Source organism: Cetorhinus maximus, chromosome 15 (assembly GCF_964194155.1).
Source record: "Cetorhinus maximus chromosome 15, sCetMax3.hap1.1, whole genome shotgun sequence".
Classification (NCBI taxonomy): Eukaryota; Metazoa; Chordata; class Chondrichthyes; order Lamniformes; family Cetorhinidae; genus Cetorhinus; species Cetorhinus maximus.
Genome location: NC_135893.1, coordinates 11,510,603 through 11,530,088, shown reverse-complemented (window position 1 = coordinate 11,530,088; position 19,486 = coordinate 11,510,603). Strand labels below are relative to the sequence as shown.

The window sequence follows — 19,486 nt, the reverse complement described above, 5'->3', positions numbered from 1 at the left end:
CTTTGAATTATTTTATGTCTGGTCCTGTGCTGGAAGGTTGACAATGTACCTTCTAGGAGGCATACTAATCAGGCTTAAATAAAGGCTGTACACCCAAAACTGTCTATTCTATTTACAGGTGCTGACTAACTTGCCATGTATTTTCAACATATGTTTTTTATTTCAGATTTTCAGTACATTCAATTTCACTGGCCTGACCTGGCTGGGCTACTTAGCTCTCATGCACCCAGGTTTTAGAAAAAGACTAAAGGCAGGGTTTTCCAAACCAGCCCACCGCTGGGATCTTCCGGTCCCACCACAAGTCAATGGGCTTCTGGATGGGACGCCACCTCGCCCGCGGCAGGTCCCACCCGCGACGGGGCCGGAAAATCCTGGCCTAAAGCTATAGGCTAAATATCAGAGCCTTGCTTGTGCACATGAAATTTAGCACAAAATCTTGCTCGAATACATTGGCAACTTATCTGTGTTTTTTCTCCACCTTCTTCCTTGTAGTTCTTTTTATTAAAACTAGTTCTTTCTCATTATGTTCATTTCACATTCTCTTCCCTCATTATACCAATTATAACCTCATTTGTCTAATTTATATATTAAAGTCATTTATTATTTCACATATTGGGATTTTGCATTCCCTATGTGCTACCTTACTCATCATTAAAATAGCACTGGCCAAAATTTAACTTCAAGACATTAACCAGTTTTCCAGAAATAGCACGGAGTAATTTAAACCTATTCTTTGATTATATCCTTATCTTTTCACTCTGCTCCACACCTCGGAGTTTTCTCATCTTCCTTGCCTGCAGGTTGCCCGTGAAGAAGACCCAATAGTCGAAATGTTCTTAACCCTTTTCTTTGTTTAATGCAGAACCCCAGAACCACCTGGCTTACCATCTGCTGCCAACACAGTGAAACAGCTACCATTCCAATGCAACTCCCTTCTTAGACTTCTTGCCAACATTTCACTTTGAATCAGTGTAACATAACCCAATTCAGGGGAAACGTTCAGAAGAACATTCTATATAACATATGAAAAATGTAGCCCGAATTGGTCATGTCAACGAAACAAGCGGGTCATGAGGACTCGAAACGTCAACTCTTTTCTTCTCTGCCGATGCTGCCAGACCTGCTGAGTTTTTCCAGGTAATTCTGTTTTTGTTTTCAATTCCATATTTGTTTTTTGGGACATGAGGCACAAATTCAATAGTCCGGTAGAGCACACAGTTTGGACAGCACTGAAATGAAGGGGCATATGGAGTGTCATATATAATCAACCACACCAATTCATTAGGAAAAACATGGGGATAGTATAAACCCCATCAGAAAATAATTTTCAAAGGTTTTGCAGTGGATATCTTTTGTTCAAGACAGCGTGAGAGACAGAGAGAGTACAAAATGAAACATGATCAAAACGTATCCAGGTTATAATCATTTTCCCTACCTTTAAGAATATTTTCAGCCATCACGTTAACTTGGACCTCAACAGAATGCTTTGATGTGTAGGTTATCTCAGCGCTGACATGAGCTACGTCCCCAATGGACATTGGTGAGAGAAAGTCTGTGCGCTCCACACGAGCCAGTACAGCTACACAGCGTTCCTGAAATAAAAGTAGAGATGATAAACCTGTTGATCACCAACAATATATCCAGCAATAGCTCTTCATACTGTTTTCCTTTTATCTATAGAAACAAGCATCGTTCTGGATCTCATTATAATTTACTGGTCCTACCTTACTAATTGATTCAGCAAACCTGGCTACAAATTATGGTAAATCAATCTCTCCTCAGAACTCTAGTATTGTTCACCACAATACCAGTAACCCCATGATATCATACGAACACCTGATACAACAGTGGTACCTTATCAGATCTGTAGCACTGTGAGCATCAGAGGGACCTTTCATCTGAGTTAGAAGGTTTTGAATTGAAATTCCACTCTAGAACATAAGGCATAATTTAGGTTCTCAGTAAGCACTGAGGGTGCTGCAATGTTGGAGATGCGGTCTTCCAGATATGTTATTAAAACCATAGCACTGATTTACTATCGAGTCAAAAAAGCTCAAAAGATCCTATGGCACTATTAGAAGAACTGTATCCCAGCCAGGTACCATTGGCAAAAAGTGCCATATGATTCTGAATCACAGCAAAACAGAGAAGGTTAGGGTTGATTGTGCAAAAGTGTAGCAGAGTAATTGATGCTATCAGGAAATATAGAGCTGCAGTACAAAGTGGGTTAGGGGCAAACCATAAAGAGTGCAGTAGTAATTGGTGGGATGTCTAGATGCAGAGTACCATATGGTCCAACTTACTTATTTCGGCTTATTTCCTCTGTTTACGGGTAGGAAAATGAGCTGCAAGACTCTGCCACTGGCCCTTGTCCATTGCAATTTCTTTCACTCCAGCCCAGGTGGTGTCCTGCACTTGAAGATCCTCCCTAAATGTACTTCTCCAGGTCTTCTTTGGCCAGCCCCATCTTCTTTTTTCATTTGGTGATTTGGTGGTGTCCACTCTACTGTCATTCTGGGAGGTGAAATACAGCCAGACTCAGTCATCTCTCTGTCACAATATCCCACAGGCACTTCTGACCAGTTCTCTGTAGCACTTCTTTGTTGATGATGTTGTCTCTTCATATGATGCCCAGAGCCTTATGTAGGCAATGCTAGTGAAAGACATCCAACTTACGTGACATCTTTCTTGTTCTTTTCCATATATCACTGGCATAGATTGCAGTTGGTACAACTATGGATGTGTAAAGTCACAGCTTCATGGCCGTGTTGATGGTGTTAGATGCCCGGACCGTGTAGAGCCACTGGAAGACCAATGCCACTTTGCTGATTCTTGTGTGGATGTCAATCTCCACATCTCTCTTCCTGGAGATGTTGCTACCTAGGTAGGGAAAGTGGTCAATGTCCTATATGTTCTTTTGCCCGATGGTGATGAGAGGGCCTTGTTGCTTTACCGCCATCACTGTCTTGGTCTTCTCACAGCTGATGTATAGACCAACCTTGGCGCCACTATTCTCAAGACTGGTGGTCATTCTTGGAGCGTGCATGATTCTTCGGCCAGCAAGGCAATGTCGTCTGCGAAATCCAGGTCTGTCAACCTGTGGTGTTGCCATGGGATGCCAAAGTCTGCACCCACTATTGCCTTCCTCATGATGAAATTGATAAGCGAGAGGAAAAGGAATTGGAGAGTATGCAGCTTTGTCATACTCCTGTAGTGATGTTGAATGGTCCAGCAATGACTCCAATTTAAAATTATCTTTGTACTCAAATCCGTCCATAGTCTCTCCTCTCCCTAACTCTGCAACCGTCACCAGCCCATAAAACCCTCCAAGATTTCTGCACTCCTCCTAATCTGGCCCCTTATGCCTGGTTTCCTTTGTTCCACCACTGGCAGCCATGCCTTCCGCTGATTCTAAGCTCTGCCATTCCCTAAATCTCTCCTCCTCTCTATCTCACTCTTTAAGACTCTCCTTAAACCAAACCAGTCATCTGCCATACTATTTCTTTATATGGGCAGTATCAAATTTTGTTTCATAAAGCTGTGAAGCATTTTACTAGGTTAAAGGCACTATATAAATGCAAATTTCTGCAGTTGTTGTGGAGAGAATGCCTGGACAAGAAGTGCATCAGAAACCAACAGTCTTTCCCCACAGCTGATGATTGTTATTATGTCATAACAGGAAAAGCATCCATTACAGAAAATAACACCAACTTTATTTACTACTTCAGCAATACAAGTAAAACAATCCAATGCTTTTAATGCTAAAAAAGAGGAGTCTTTTTCTTCTCTACATATTGCTTCCTGGATGCCTCAGTCTAATGTTAACCAGTGAATCATCTCAGAAAGCTATAAACTGGGGCCTTTTTCTGTATTCAATGGTAAGCCCATGTAACTGCTATGGTTACAGGACATATCTATGCATCAGGTCTACAGACAACTGAGTGCAGTATGTTTTTCAGATAGTGAAGCTACAACCAGCTGGAGAATCTCTATCTATGTAGTACTGTTGTCACCAGGTTTGGCATGTACTATGCCAATATGATTTACTAATTTGTCAATGTCAATGTGTTGTATGAAATTTTGAATTCCTGGCCTCAAATCTATCCCATCACTAGCCACAGATCTGTAACCATTAGCACTTTACATTTCTGATTTCAAGTATATTCTCTCCAGGTGCAAGATACATTTGGACAGACTCTGTACTCATACAACCAACTATTTTCCACAGTCCAAAAGTGGATATAAGAAAATTTGACATGCTTGCCATTAGTGTTTTACTGAATTCCTAGCGACATAGAAACATAGAAACTAGGAGCAGGGGTAGGCCATTTGGCCCTTCAAGCCTGCTCCGCCATTCATTATGATCATGGCTGATCATCCAACTCCATAGCCTGCTCCTGCTTTCTCCCTATACCTTTTGATTCCTTTTGCCCCAAGAGCTATACCTCTTCCTTATGTCTCTCTTCTCCACATTTATCCTTTGTTGCATGTTAGCTTTGTGATAGATTCAAGAAAGTATCAAAATAGCCCAAGTTAATTGTTTATGCCAGGAGGTGCAACACCTGTCAAACAGGAAAGTCTAGCTAGTTTATTCAAAAGTCGCATTGTACAAAGATCTCAGTGAAATGATAATGTGGAGCAATCAATTTTGCTTTCACGTGTAGAAAAGATCAGCCACCTGCTCAAAGAGGCCGGTTACATATACAGCAGGGCGATCATCACCTGCAATATCAATGCTTGTCACGCCAGGTGAGTGACATTCCCTAGCTCCAGCAGCAACAATCTACATTTAAGTTATACCTTTTAACATAGTAAAATGTCCTGAGAGACTTTACAGGAGCCTTATCAGATAAAATTAACTCAGGGCCACATAAAGAGATGTTAGGGCAGGTGACCAAAAGTTTGGTCAAAGGTTTTAAAGAGCGACTTAAAGGAAGAGAGAAAAGTTCAAGAGGCAGATAGGTTCAGGGAGGGAATTCCAGAGTTTAGGCCTAGGCGGCTGAAGGCACAGCCACCCATGGTGGATCTAAGGAAATTGGGATTGTGCAAGAGGCCAGAATTGGATGAGTGCAGATACCTTGCAGACTTGTAAGGTTGGAGGAGATTATAGAGATAGGGAGGTGCAAGGCCAGGGAGGAATTTGAACACAAGGATGAGAATTTTCTAATCCTAAATTTTAAAATTAGAACTTATACCAATTAGCTTTACAGGGGTCTGTTGGTCAAGTAGCAGTGCCAAAGTGCGCCATGGTTTAATAAGACGCTGCTTAAAAAGGCAGCATGGAATCAAAATAAACCTGCCTACTAAATAAAGCACAGTGGCAGTGCCAGACCATGCACAAAAGGCTAGGGTTAGAGGACTTGCAGGTGCAGGAGGGAATATAAGGCTGGATAAAATGGCAGAAATGGGATGAGGTAAAGACATGAAGGGGTTTGAAGATGAGGACAAGAATTTTGAATTGATTCTTGTTGGGACACTGGTAGGTCAGTGAAGATGAGTGAATGGATCACAGTACGAGACAAGATACAGGCAGCTGCATTTTGGACCTGTCAAATAAAAGGGCTTTTTTCTCTTACCCACAAAATACAGAGAGTAAATTTGGTTATTTTTGTGAATTTTACAAGTGCGTCCTTCATTGTGAAATTAAAGCTCACTCAAATATTTGCCCCAGCAATAATCTCAGTAACAAGTTACAGGTGTAAACCAAAAGTGTGAAATTTCTCCAAAGTTTTCAGCTACAAAATGTTTTACTTGCACCAATTTTCCGATTCACAGCAAACAGCAGGTATTAAAGAATTAACAAATATTCCATGGTGATCCACTTATATAACTCACAAGATAACCTGGAGTTATACCATGATTAGATTACTTTCCCTGTATATCATGGGCACTTGTTGCTCTTCCTGGAAAACATGCAGAAATCAAATTCTACATTTTTTAAAGGGACATTTGTCAGTGTAGAGTAATGGGTCATTTTGGTAGTCTTTGTCTATGCATAACATAGCCACCCCATCAATATTGCATCACAACACTACTGGCAGTAGCATAAAGTTTTCCAAAAACCAGTGCATTAGCTCCAAAATAGTTTGAAAGTACATTGTTCCACGCTGACCCAGAATCCATACCTACTGAAAAGCTCCATTATTGATAATAGAGGCTGGGTCTTTAAGACTGCAATTAACTGTGCAGCCTCTATGGTACATTATGGGCGATAAGTACTCTACTTCACAAAATAAATTGATTTTTAGTAGGTGTATTAGTGAAAACAGAAGGTATGGTCCACTTAGCTAGAATGCCCCTGGGCTAAAGAGAAGAAAACCAACCAAGGTGCCGGTTCTTCCTCTGAAGGGACATCTGTAAATGCATTTTTGTGAATATCTCATTTGCTACTTGTGGGATAAGGTTGCGTGGATAAATGTACCTGAGAATAACTGGCGCCTGTGGATCTAAGCCTCAAACCAAATTAAACACCTTCAGCGGAGACCAAGGGAAAAAACTCAGCAAGAAAATTCTAAGAAAAGGGATGATTTTTTCTATTAAAATCAAATTAATTTAATTTATTTCAACAATTTGCATTTATATAGCATCCCTAACATAGTGGAAAATACTATAACACTTAGCAATGTAGAAAAAAGGGAAATTAAAACAGGATAAAATGAAATTGAAAGAATACTCTTGGAGCATGGAGCGAGAGAAGGCATCAAAGAGAAAGTTATTAATTCTGGAGGTAGGTAGGAAAGATGGAAAAAGTTTCAAAGGATAAGGATACAGTGCCTGAGAGGATGGACAGTAAATGCAGCAGAAGGATTAGGAAATAGGATACATAGTAAGTGGAGAAAGAGGAGGGGTCATGAACTTTAAAGTTAAATTAGTAAATTTATCCATCATTTAAAGTATTATCTCAGGGATAGCTGTCAATATTTTGTGTATCAAATAACTTCACTCGTCATCACTTTATACTTGCAATGTGTGTATTTTATTTGCTTCGGATGGTGAAAGATCAATGCATAGACACCTAGTACATTTATCAGGAATTCTTCTGCCCAACACATTATAAAAACACGAACACAAAACGCAATTATAAGAAGAGACAACGGGTTGTTCTGAGAACATGAAGCCTGTGAATGAGCATTCTGATTGGAGACTGCTGAAATCTCCCATGACTGAGAACCTATACTACCACCTAGTGGAAACTGGTGGTGATTGCTATCAAAAGTTACATGTTTCACGGTTATTCAAAAATTCACACGTTTTCAGTTCATGGGATAATGGAGAGTATAGCACAAGGTATCTGGCAATTTCAAATACATACAATGTGGGATTAACATGATTTGGTACATTTGGATGACATCACTTACGAGCATGCCACAAGGTATAGTTATAGGAACATAGAAACAGGAATAGCCTATGTAGCCCCTTGTGCCTATTCCAACATTCAATGGAATCATGGTTGATTTGCAACATAGCCCTATATACCCCACCATTGTCCATTATTCTATGATACCTTTGGGTACCAAAAATATATCAATCTAAAATTTTAAATTTACAACTGATGTAGCGTCAACTGTTATTTGCAGGAGATAGTTCACATTTCTATCACCCTTTGGGTGGAGACAACAGGAGTCTCGCTCACCGACTGGACAGCCGGCATGAGCCCGGCATCATCTCTTCTTGGGAAGGCCCGTTGTATTAAGTGCCAAGCAGCAAGGGCAGCGGGACGCCTCACAGTGAGATGCACTGAGCGTCTTTGAACGAGGGGCCCCACCCCGCGAGCCTGCAAGCAACCATGACAGGGTTTACCTGTCGGACTTCCAGCACGGCGAGCCCCCAGCCCTGCCGCTGAGCGGGAAGATATAATCGGGGCAGTGGCGAGAAGGCAGCACGGTCCCACCTGCCACCCTCCCACCTGATTCAATTCCACCCCCACGATGAAACTCGCCACAGGGGAGGGCATTAAATTCTGCCCTGTGTGTAGAAGTGTTTTGTAATTTCACTCCTGAAAGGTCTGATTCTAATTTTTAGACTATGAGCCTGGCCTCTCCAACCAGCAGAAATCAATTCTCTCTAATTACCTTTTCCCCTTAATATCTTGAAAACTACAATCAAGTCACCCCTTAACCTTCTAAATTCCAGGGAATATGATCCTATTTTTCTTGTAATTTAACCCTTGATGTTCAGGTATCATTCTGGTAAGCATATGTTACACTCCCTACAAGGCCTTCCAGTCTGGTGTCCAGATTGCTCACATTACCCTAGGTGTGGTCTAAGCGGGGTTTTGTACAGCTGACGCATGCCTTCTACCCTGCCCCTGCATTCTAGTCCTCTAGGTATAAAAGCCAGCACTCCATTGGTCTGTGATTATTTTTGCTACTTGTTCGTGATACTTAAATAATTTGTGTACCTGGAGCCACAAGTCTCTTTGGGCCTCCACTGTTTCCAGCTTATCACCAATTCATAAGTACTCTGTTCTGTTCTTTTTTGGCCCAAAGTGAATGACCTCACATTTGCCTACATTGAAATCCATTTGCCACAGTTTTGCCCCTTCACTTAATCTATATCACTTCCCACTCTCATGCTGCCATCTACATTGCTTACAATGCCACCTTTCCTTTTATCATCAGCAAATTTAGATAAACATCTCTCCATCCCATTTTCTCTCCATCCCATTTTCCAAGTAGTTAATAAATATAGTGAATAGTTGAATTCCCGATTCAGATCCTTGCAGGATACAACAAGTCACATCCTGCCAATTAGACGCCTATTATCCCTATTCTTTGTCTCCTGCTACTCAGCCAACTTCCAAACCAGGTCAATAATTTTCTTTCAATTCCACGAGTCTAAACTTCAGCCACCTCTTCAAAAAATTCCATCAGGTCCTTCAGCAGGACCTGCCCTTTACAAATCCATGCTGGATCTCCCTGATCAGCTGAAAATGATAGTTAATTATAGACGCTAGTAATTTTCTGACAGTAAATCTGGTCTATAATACCCTAGCTTTCCTCTCTCGCTTTTCTTAAATAGCAGAATGGCAGGCACAATGATCCAAACTAAAGAAACGGTTCCTGAATCAAGGGAATGTTGGAAAATTATAGTTAGGTCACCTACAATGTTCTCACTTACTTCTTTTAAAATCTTGAGATGGAAACCATTAAGTCCTGGGGCTTTATCACTTTTTAAAGCCATTATTTTCTTCATTACTGTTATTTTGATTACATTAATTTTTGAGAGCTCCGATTCAATATTCATTTCTTTGGGATGTCCTGCATGCTAACCTCTTCCTCTACTGTATATACTGAAGCAAAGTAATTGTTCAACACATCTGCTATTTCCTTAGTTTCATTGGTAATATCACCGTTATCAATTTTAAAGAGGTTCATACTCTTCCTTTGGGTAGCAGGCCATTTAAAACCTCAGGGGGTGGTCGTTCCTGTCCTTGGTTTAGAAGGTGATGTCATAGGAGCCTTGGCAAGTTCCCGCAGTGCATCTTGTAGATGGTACACACTGCTGCCACTGTGCATCGGTGATGGAGGAAGTGAACGTTTAAGGTTATGCTGGGGATGCCGATCAAACAGACTGCTTTGTTCTGGATGGTGTCGAGCTTCTTGAATGTTGTTGGAGTTGCACTCATCCAGGCAAGTGAAGAGTATTCCATTACACTCCTGACTTGTGCCTTGTAGATGGTGGACAGGTTTTGGGAAGTCAGGAGGTGATTCACCTCTGATCCACTCTTGTAGCCACAGTATTTATATGGCTGGTTAGCTACATCTCTGGTCAATGATACCCCTTACTTGTTTCCTTTCATACTCTATTTTTGTAGCTTTGCTATCTGTTCTTTTTTTCCTCCCATTCACCAGGATCTGCACTACTTTCTGAATTTATATTTGATTTTTTCTTTTAGTTTTATGTTTTTTCTTTAGTTGTCCATGGCTGTTTTTTATTGGCATGTAGAACTCTTGCCCTTTAGTTTAGATTGATTCTGTAACACATTAAATTCTTCTTTGTATAACTCTCTGATCTTCTGTCCTTTTAGCCATTAACTAATTTGCCAGGTACATTGTGGACAGTCTCTGTCTCATCACACTGAAGTCAGCCTTACCTAAATCTAGAATCCTAGCTGTTTCACATTTCTCCCTTTCAAACACTATGGGCTCAATTTTCACTCTGTTTAAGTGGTTGGGTTTTGAATGGCTTAAAGGTGGGTCCTGTGTTGAACTCAATAATATTATGAACGCTGTCACAACTCACTAGGGATAGTGCGCTGTAATATCGAGCCCCACTGTTCCCCGAGCTGTGACAAAATGTGAAAAGTTTGACCAAATCACCAGATTGCCCCAATTCTACCTAACTGTTTAATTTAGGTTAACAGAATACAAGCACCGGGTTTGTAAGCTTAATAAGTAAATAACTGTTTATTGAACAAACTGTCGTTAACCAGTGGCAAAAGAAAGGAATATGAACAGCTAATTTCTAACTCTATAATCTAAGCTCTACCCCCTCTTAAATCCCTATACACACACATACAAGACACACAAAAACATGGGATTTTAAGGGTGGGATAAAATAGTTCAATAACACCAATTCCAGAGTATAGGATTCAATGAGTTGATTTTGATTGATGTCTTCCAAATTCCTTTCAGTTCTTGTTGATGACATGAGGTGGTCACCCAGCACTTTCAGTATTTAGTTCACTGGTTGAGAACTTGCTTTTCAATGTCTCTAACAGTGGTTTTCCCCTTTTCCTTTTTACAGAGGTTTCCTCAGAGAGAGAGAGCAGGTTATAGAGATATGAGGAAAGAGATTTTAGATGTTTTCTCTTTGCAGGCCAGGAGCTTTTATTGTGGAATTACTGGAATCTTCCACACACAGGAGAAAGAGGTTTTAGGTCTTGTTCCTTTTAGGCTAGGGGCTATTCAGCTGCACTGCCCTCACACAAAACCCTGATCACCTGGTCAGGAGCCAATTAAAATGCTGTTGTAAGGCAGCTCCCTTGGTCCAGGACTCCTTTCCGGCACCATCCTGTCTTTCATGGCACACTCTGTTCTAGGACTGCAACATTGTATATACCTCTCATCCTGTTCCAGTGGACATGTCTTTCAAGCTGCAGCCATTGTAACTTTAACCCACAGTCCAACATAAAATAAAAAGATATATGTTTTTTACAACAGTCCAACACAAATAAAAAGATATGTTCCTTACAGCGCTATTAGTTCAATTTTCATGCACTGTTAGGCTGTTAACTAAATCTGGCTCTGTACTTGTTATTAAATCTAACATGGCCTTCATAAAATGTAATATTAAGATCTATGTTTATATTCACAGACCACACAGTAATAATTTTGCACTGGGCTCCATTAAAGAAACTACCATAAGACACCTGTATATTGCCCATCAAGGCTCACATGGTGCAGATACAGCTAATGTTTGAATATAGTAGAAGCAACATCCAGGTGAGTAAACAATATTCAGAGCAGTTGTGGTGATTGTTGCTTTAAGGCCTGCCTTACTGAGTAAGGGTCACGTGGTCAGTACAGCCAATCAGCACCAAGCACAGGGAAGCTTATAAAGGGGCGGAGTTTTCCTAGTTTGGGGAGTGCATTGTAGCCTTGCTGGAGGCCTACGACTAACCCAGCAGCTCTGCAAATAAAATTCATTGTTCAACTAAAGAAGCATCTTGGTAGCACATCTCTACATCTGGTGGGCAAGGATAAATGACCCTGGCACTGCCTCTTACCCTACAACTGTGAGTATCTTGTTTTAAAGAAGGAAAAAGATATATACTCACCAGGGTGCCTCTCTGAGGGAGGATTGACCCATTTGAATCCTCCATGGAGGACTGGACTCGATATATCCAGTGCCTCAGGTTTTATTTACAAGCCAAAAATATAGGGGAACAGGCAAAGTGCAAAGCAATTCTCTTGAGCATTTGAGAGAGTCAAATCTACAACCTTATGCGCAGTCTCACAGCCCCAAGTGTGCCCATCTCCAAAGTGTTCAGTGAACTCGTGGATTCAGCCCAAACCATCGGTCATAATGCAAAGATTGAAATTTAATAGGAGGGTGAGGGCCCCAGGTGAATCGATCGCAACTTATATTGCTAAGTTGAGGCAATTGCCAGATTCTGTGATTTTGGAGCAATCTAGAATGACATGCTACTGGCTCGGTTAGTTTGTGCCGTGCGCAATGATGCCATTCAGCTGGCAGAAGTCGATATAAATTTTAAACGAGCAATGGAGATAGCGCTGGCCATCAAAAGCGCTGTAAAAGATTAGAAGGAGATACAAAGCTAGCAAAATCACACCGTTTACTAGTTAGGGCGGGAACCTGCAGCCAAGCATGGCGGCAAAACTGCAGAAGCTGCCGCAAAGCGGGAATCATTTCCAATCATCCAGAAATCAAAATAAATACTGGAGGTCAATCCTACACTAAGTTGGATATGAGCCAAGCGTACCAGCAACTCGAGTTAGATAACACATTCCCTGGGTATATCACAATAAACACATGCAAAGGCCTTTTCCAGTATATATGCCTACCTTCTGGCGCATCCTCGGCATGTGCAATATTTCAAAGGACGATGGAGAGTTTATTACAGGGATTACCACGGGTTGTAGTATACCTTGACGATGTCCTCATAACTGGAAAGGCAGAAGCCGAGCATTTAGCAAATTTAGAGGATGTATTGAAAAGATTTCTGGAAGCCAAAGTCCGCCTAAAAAAGGAGAAATGCACTTTCCAAGCCGCCAAGGTTACCTGTCTGGGGCACTGTGCAGACACACAAGGATTACACCCTGTGGAAGAAAAGGTTAAGGCAATAAAGGAGGTGCCTTCCCTCATAAATATCACCAAATTCAAATCATTTTTAGGGATAGTAAACAACTACAGATGACTTTTACCCAACTTATTGACCAAACTGGCCTCCTTGCACATATTGTTACAGAAACACCATCGTTGGTCCTGGAAGGCTCCACAGGAGGTAATCTTCAACAAAGTAAAACAACTGCTGCACTCCTCAACCTTGTTAGTGCATTTCAACCCAACTAAAGAATTAATATTCACCTGCAATGCCTCTCCATATGGCGTTGGTGCAGTATTGTCCCATGAAATGGACAATGGCTCTGAGAGGCCAATAGGTTACATATCAAGAATGCTCTGAGTGGCCGAAAAAGGTTATTTGCAGCTCGAGAAGGAAGGACTGTCAATAGTCTTTGGAGTTAAAAAATTCCACCAGTACTTACATGGCAGGCACTTTACTTTTGTCTCCAATCATAAACCGCTTTTGGGCCTTTTCAAAGAAGACAAAGGTCTTCTATCCCACTGATAGCTTCAGCAAGAATTCAGCGATGGGCATTCATTCTGTGCGCCTATGAGCGCCTACTTCGGAGCACCAACCTGGGATAGACATAGCGAACACGGACAGTTTAAGCCACCTACCCTTGCAAGAAAGCATCTCCTGTACTCCTGAACCTCAAGAAATTGTCCTTGCATTGAATTTTTTAGACACATTGTCAGTCTGTGTGAAGCAGATCAGGAACTGGACCAAGTGAGATCCGCTTCTGTCCAAAGTGAAAGACCAGATACTTGCAGGTTGGTTAATTGAGCCAGTCTGAGGAAATGAAACAATTTCTTACCCACAAATATGATTTGAGTTGTCAGGATGGCATCATACTCTGGGGAGCAAGAGTAGTTATTCCTGTACCAGGCAGGGAACTGCTTCTAACCGAACTACACAGCACTCATCCTGACATTTTTAAAATGAAAATGCTCGCCAGGAGATGTGTAGTGGCCTGGTATAGATGCAGATAGAGAAGTTAGTCAAGCACCGTCAACAGTGCCAGCTGCAACAGAAGTTGCCTGCTGCAGCCCTACTACATCTTTGGGAATGGCGATATAGACTACGTGGGTCCATTCCTAGACACAATGTCTTTGCTCATAATCGATGCACTCAAAATGGACGGAGATCTTTGAGGTGAAATCACCCATGTCGCATGCTACCATCGAAAGATTACACCAATGCTTTTTGACTCACTGACTGCCCGAAGTCATTGTATCAGACAATGGAGCCATATTTACAAGTGCTGAATTTCAGAACTTCACCAATCTAAACGGCATTAAACACAGCCAAACTGTGCCTTACCACCCAGCATCAAGCGGACTAGCCAAGACAGCCATCCAAACTTACAAGTTAAGACTAAAGAAATTGTTGGGTGGAACCTTGGAAACCAAAATCTCACACTTCTTTCTTAGCTACCGTACAAATCCACATGCAGCAACGGAGCTCCACCACCAGAACTGCTTATGATGCATCGTCTCAGAACGAGACTGAGCCTCGTATTTCTAAATTTGCCAGGGAGGGGAGAGAAGAACAAGGTAATCAAAAAACAAGCTACGATTTGCATAGCAGAGCCCAGAAATTTATAGTAGATGAATCTGTATATGTAAGAAACTTCAGTAGTGGTCCAAGTTGGAACCCAAGAATTATTGTCTGAGAGACCGGACCACTTTCATGCCAAGTAGACATGGAAGGCTGGATCGTTTGTTGCTTTAAGGCTTGGTACTGAGTAAGAGTCATATGGTCAAAACAGCCAATCAGCACCAAGCACATGAAAGCTTATAAGGGACGGAGCTTTCTTAGTCTAGGAAGTGTATTGTAGCCTTGCTAGAGGCCTGCAGCTAATCCAGCAGCTCTGCAAATAAAGCGGGTTGTTCAACTAAAGAAGCCTCTCAGTAGTGCACCTCTATAGTAGTGTTGAATTTAAAAGGCTGTAAGAGAAAGGGTACACTTAGGGAGCTAAGAAATTCCACAATTTTAAGGACTTGAGAAATCAAAAGCAAGAATAAGATGTCCAATCATTCTTGATTTGAACACAGTGAGGAGGATGAGTGCGTAGGATACTCTTATTGATCCTGTTATTTTTTGTTTAGGTTCGTCAGGCCATGAGATGTTCCAGAATGAAAATTTACCTTTTGCAGTTGAGCAAAACATGGGAATAAATGATAACAAGGATGCTGAAGCCAGTCACTGAATCCAGTCTTTGCTTCCAAGGTATGAACTAGAAATCAGGGAGGAGAAAACAGAAGCACAAAATTACAGCTTGTATGTTTGCAGGAACAGGGGTCCAGTGGTGCTGAGGCAATTCATTTTCAACAAGACACAAAGAGCAGAGACAGCCATCCAAGCTGTCACTGTCAACTAACACATGTATCTCTGTGAACTTGTTATAAAATCAAACTGCAGCAAAACTACAGATCACTACATAGATTTACATTGGGTCTACAGTGCAGAAACAGGCCATCCAACCCAACTGGTCTATACCAGCATTTATGCTCCACACTGGTTCCTCTTGCCCCTCAATTTAACTCTATCAGTATATCCTTCTATTTCTTTCTCCCTCATGCATTTAAGGAGAAGCTAGGTTAAGAACATCTATGTTATTCACATCAACCACTCCTTGTGAGTTGCACATTTTTATCACTTTGGGTAAATACTTTTTTTCTGATTTTTCCTAATGGATTTATTAATGTCTATTTCAGATTTATGACCTCTAGATTTGGATTCCTCCACAAGGGGGAATTTTTTTTATGTCTACCCCATGAAATTCTTACATAGTCTTAAAGGCCACTATCAGGTCACACTTCAGGCTTCCCTTTTCTAGGTCTATTCAGCCTTTCCAGAAAGGTAAATTTAAGCCTGGAACTAAGCTTAACGCTCAAGGTTCTTGGGCTGGAAGCAAGGAGATGATTGCGGGAAATAAATGCAAAATATTATACTTTCAAGATTTAACATGAGGAGAAGATCAACTTAGCTCTGTCACTTGTGCTGCCAGCTATTTGCATGCAAGTTCTTTTGATTTAAGGACCCAGATTTTCCTATGGGCTCAGGAAAACATAACCTGCGTACTTTTGCGCCTTCCAAAATGCACATCCAACCGTTGTGTCACTTTACCTAGAATTTTTGTCTTTCACACAGGGGTCGGGTTCCCAGTGAACTTTGTGAGCTGCGATGGAGTGTGGGTGCATATGCAGGTCAGTTAGAAGGCCCGCCTCGGTTCTCCAACACAGCAGCTGAGCTGCCGACATCATTTATAGGCCCCATAAACCTCATTCCCCACCCCTCCCCGTCTACCCAAGCAACACCCCAGGCCCCCTCAGATTGCCCATGCCCCCTCACCCACAATCACCCACTTGCCACTCCATGCCCCCTCAGATCACCCATGACACTTCTATGGCCCCTCGCCGCCCCTACTCAGATCCCCATGCCACCTCCATGTCCCTATGTCTCCTCCATAGCCACTCACCCAGTATGCACTATGTCCAGTCCTCAGGAACCATGCAATAGCAATGGGGATTATTTTAAAATAATTGGAAAAAATTAAATCTTTAACAATCTCATAGAACCCCGAATTCAAAACACATTATGGAAAAAAAACACTACTCCAGTGCAAAAAATTGTTATCCTTTAAGTGCCTATTAGGTTTGTAAACAAACAAGAAACCACATCAAAGACATATTCGGTTATTACACCCTCTTAAAAGTTTCAATTCTTCTTGGACCAATAGACCACCTTCTGAGCTGAAGCCTAGATTCATGATGACTACAGCTGCCATAATAAAACCTTCCAGCTACATTGCCTGAAATTGACAGGAGGACAGAATGGTGTCCCACTTGCATTTCAAAGCAGTGTGCCTGTCAGCCAATGGAGGGGAGCAGCAGAAGAGGTTTTTTTTTCAACTTTCAAGAGCAGGTTTTTCTAAACTGCCAGAACCGTAATTCGATTTAAATCACAGCACAAGACATGACAGCAGAGGCTGACATGACTTTTTTTTTTACATTTTTGAGTGCCTTATGGCATCTTTGACCACTGGAAATGTACTGTAATGCATAATAACAATTACACAATGCTGGTTAGGTCCCTATGATGAGTTCCCGCATTATAAACACATCAACGTTACAATACAGCATCTAATAGAGACACGGGAAGGTGTCAAAACATTTTACAGAATGTTCCTGATTGCTCAGCAGGCTTCTCCAGTGATTATGAACTCTCCAAGGAAATACATTTTTTTTTGGGTTTACAAAATTCAACCAGCGCACAAAAATAATAGGAGGAAATACAATTTTCCTGTGGTCCACACAATGAGGAGCTCAGAAAAGACACGTGTGCTTTTTGCACCAAAGGTGTTCCGACCTGCCAAAAGGCTACATGAAAATGGCAGGGGGTTGGGAAGGCAGAGGAAAATTGTTCTTGCAGCAAAAAAAAAAACTAAGTTCAGTGTTTTGCGACCCGATTCACGCCTCCATGGGAAGATGAGAATCCAGCCCCAGGTCTTCGGTTTGTATAATAATTATTGATTGGTGGTTTGGACCCTTTATTTACTGGAATGTTCTGTAATTTTTATGGTTGGAAATGGTGACAAACACACCAGTCACGAAAACACGCTGCGCAGCAATGTATATTGTGAACTATTGTTATCTACCATTCTTTGATGGATGATAGTAAAGTCAAGGAACTCTTGAAAGGCAAATCTACTCCAGTCCAATCAGAATTGGTTTTTTCTTGCTTCTTTAAGTGGAAGAGTACTGCCTTCAACTCAGTCTGACATTCCCACTATTTTAAAACGAATCCAGCTTGTTTTGACTGAGAAAGGGCTTAAAATCAATTTGACTTTTAAATTTCACTAAAGTAATTGCAAGACCATCTTTGAGGTAACGTGTACGAGACCATCTTTGAGGTAATGTGTATAAGGACCTTACTAATTTACTGTCCTGGTAAACCAGCTATTGCAGAAACTATAAACCATCCATTGGTCCTGAATCTCTCACATGAAGATGGATTTGTAAAACCAAAAACAATAATCTGTGAATTATGTTATTAAATGAACTGGGACAAATTAATATAGCGTATGAGATGATTAAAGGATAGGGTAGATAGAGAGGAACTATTTCCTCTGGTGGGGAATTCGAGGACAAGGAGGCAAAGCCTTAAAGTTAGAGCAAGGCCATTTGGGAGTGCTGTCAGGAAGCATTTCTTCACACAAAGGGTGTGAAAATCTAGAACTCTCTCGCTCTCTCTCTCAAAAAGATGTTGAGGCTGGGTGTCATTTAAAATATCAATATGGAGATTAACAGGTTTTTTTTGGCAAGTATATTAAAAGTTACAGGTAAATGGAGTTAAGATACTGAGCAACCATGTTCTAAATGAATTGTGGAACAGACTTAAGGGGCTGAATGGCCTATTCCTTTCTTATATATTCCTGTACACCAGTATTTCCTTTAGTTCTCCCGGAAGTTGGTGTGGCAATGAAGATTACTGAGGGCTGAGGGAAAGAGTGCACACAGTTACTGAATGGATCTGGAGGGATGTTTGAGAGAGAAACAGTCATGAAGTAACTTTTTAATTGGTCCCTGGAAAAGTAAGTAAATGGTACTATTCCTTTCTCAGATAAATTTAAACTTCTCCTGCTAACATACCACAGTTACATAAATAAATCTGTACATGTGATGTGTTGTTGTCACACAAGTAAACAGCTCCTCCAGTATATAGCTATTTGCATATTTTTCCTGTCAAAATTATCTGATAAAATTTAAAAATTTAGGCTTTATATTATTTTGATATTTTCAGTTAACCAAAAATCTGGAAAAGGAAAGAGAGAAGCAAGATCCACAACCAGCAACTTTCGGCATCCTTCGTAAATGGCCTTCTTGCTGTCAATGACAAAAATAAATCTTGGATTATTGTGCAGTGCATACCAGTCCCATTAGACTCAGAATGGAGGCAGCTAAATTCAAGAACCATCAAACTAAGAGAGGGCTTTTGATGGTTGACATGGACTCTTAGTTAAGCAGGTGAAATAAAGGGATCAGCAGTAAAAATAAAAGGACAACAAAGCTCAACTCAATAATTGAAACAGAAAACGTTGGAAATATATCAGTCTATATCTGTACCAAATCAAAACAGCTGATAAACAAAGAAAGAATCTGCATTTCTATAGTGCATTTCACAATCTCAGGATGTCCCAAAGCACTTTACATCCAATGAAGTATGTTTTGAAGTGTATTCACTCTTATGATTAATGTAGGGAAATGCAGCAGCTAATGCACAGCAAGGTCCTAGGAACATCAATGAGATAAATTACCTACTAATCTGTATTTGTGAGGTTGGTTAACAGTACCAGTACTGAATACAGATACAGCAGAATAATGCTGTAAATCAGGCATATAAATGAAAAATGCTGGAAAAACCACAGCAGGCCAGTCAGTATTTGTAAAGAGTGAAACAGATTAACATTTTAGTAGTGCACATTCAAAATGTCTCCTCCCTTTACAGATGCTTATTCTTACTCGTTGAGTTGGCCCTTTGGAATTGTAACTTCCTGAAAAGCAATTTTGTTGCAAAGCTTTCCCATTGTTTTGGGAACCTGAGGTTCAATTTGGAGTACGTGCCTGGAGCTGGTGAATTATTGAAAATCTAAAAAGGTATAAAAACATGGCA

The 19,486-nt window shown here is 41.0% G+C and overlaps 1 protein-coding gene across 4 annotated transcripts in view; it reads right to left on the bottom strand.

Annotated features, from left to right (window-relative positions):
• acot7 (acyl-CoA thioesterase 7) overlaps positions 1-19,486 on the bottom strand; it is a 242,897-nt gene that overhangs the window by 188,931 nt on the left and 34,480 nt on the right. For 2 of the 4 annotated variants that reach the window (XM_078557882.1, XM_078557883.1), the window contains exons 3-4: positions 12,531-12,632; positions 1,436-1,592 (exon numbers count right to left, since the gene is read on the bottom strand). In XM_078557882.1, the coding sequence (XP_078414008.1) occupies positions 1,436-1,592; positions 12,531-12,551 (178 nt within the window). In that variant the 5' untranslated portion in view covers positions 12,552-12,632. The remainder of the gene's footprint in view (positions 1-1,435; positions 1,593-12,530; positions 12,633-19,486) is intronic. The other 2 variants (XM_078557881.1, XM_078557880.1) reach the window with 1 other exon arrangement.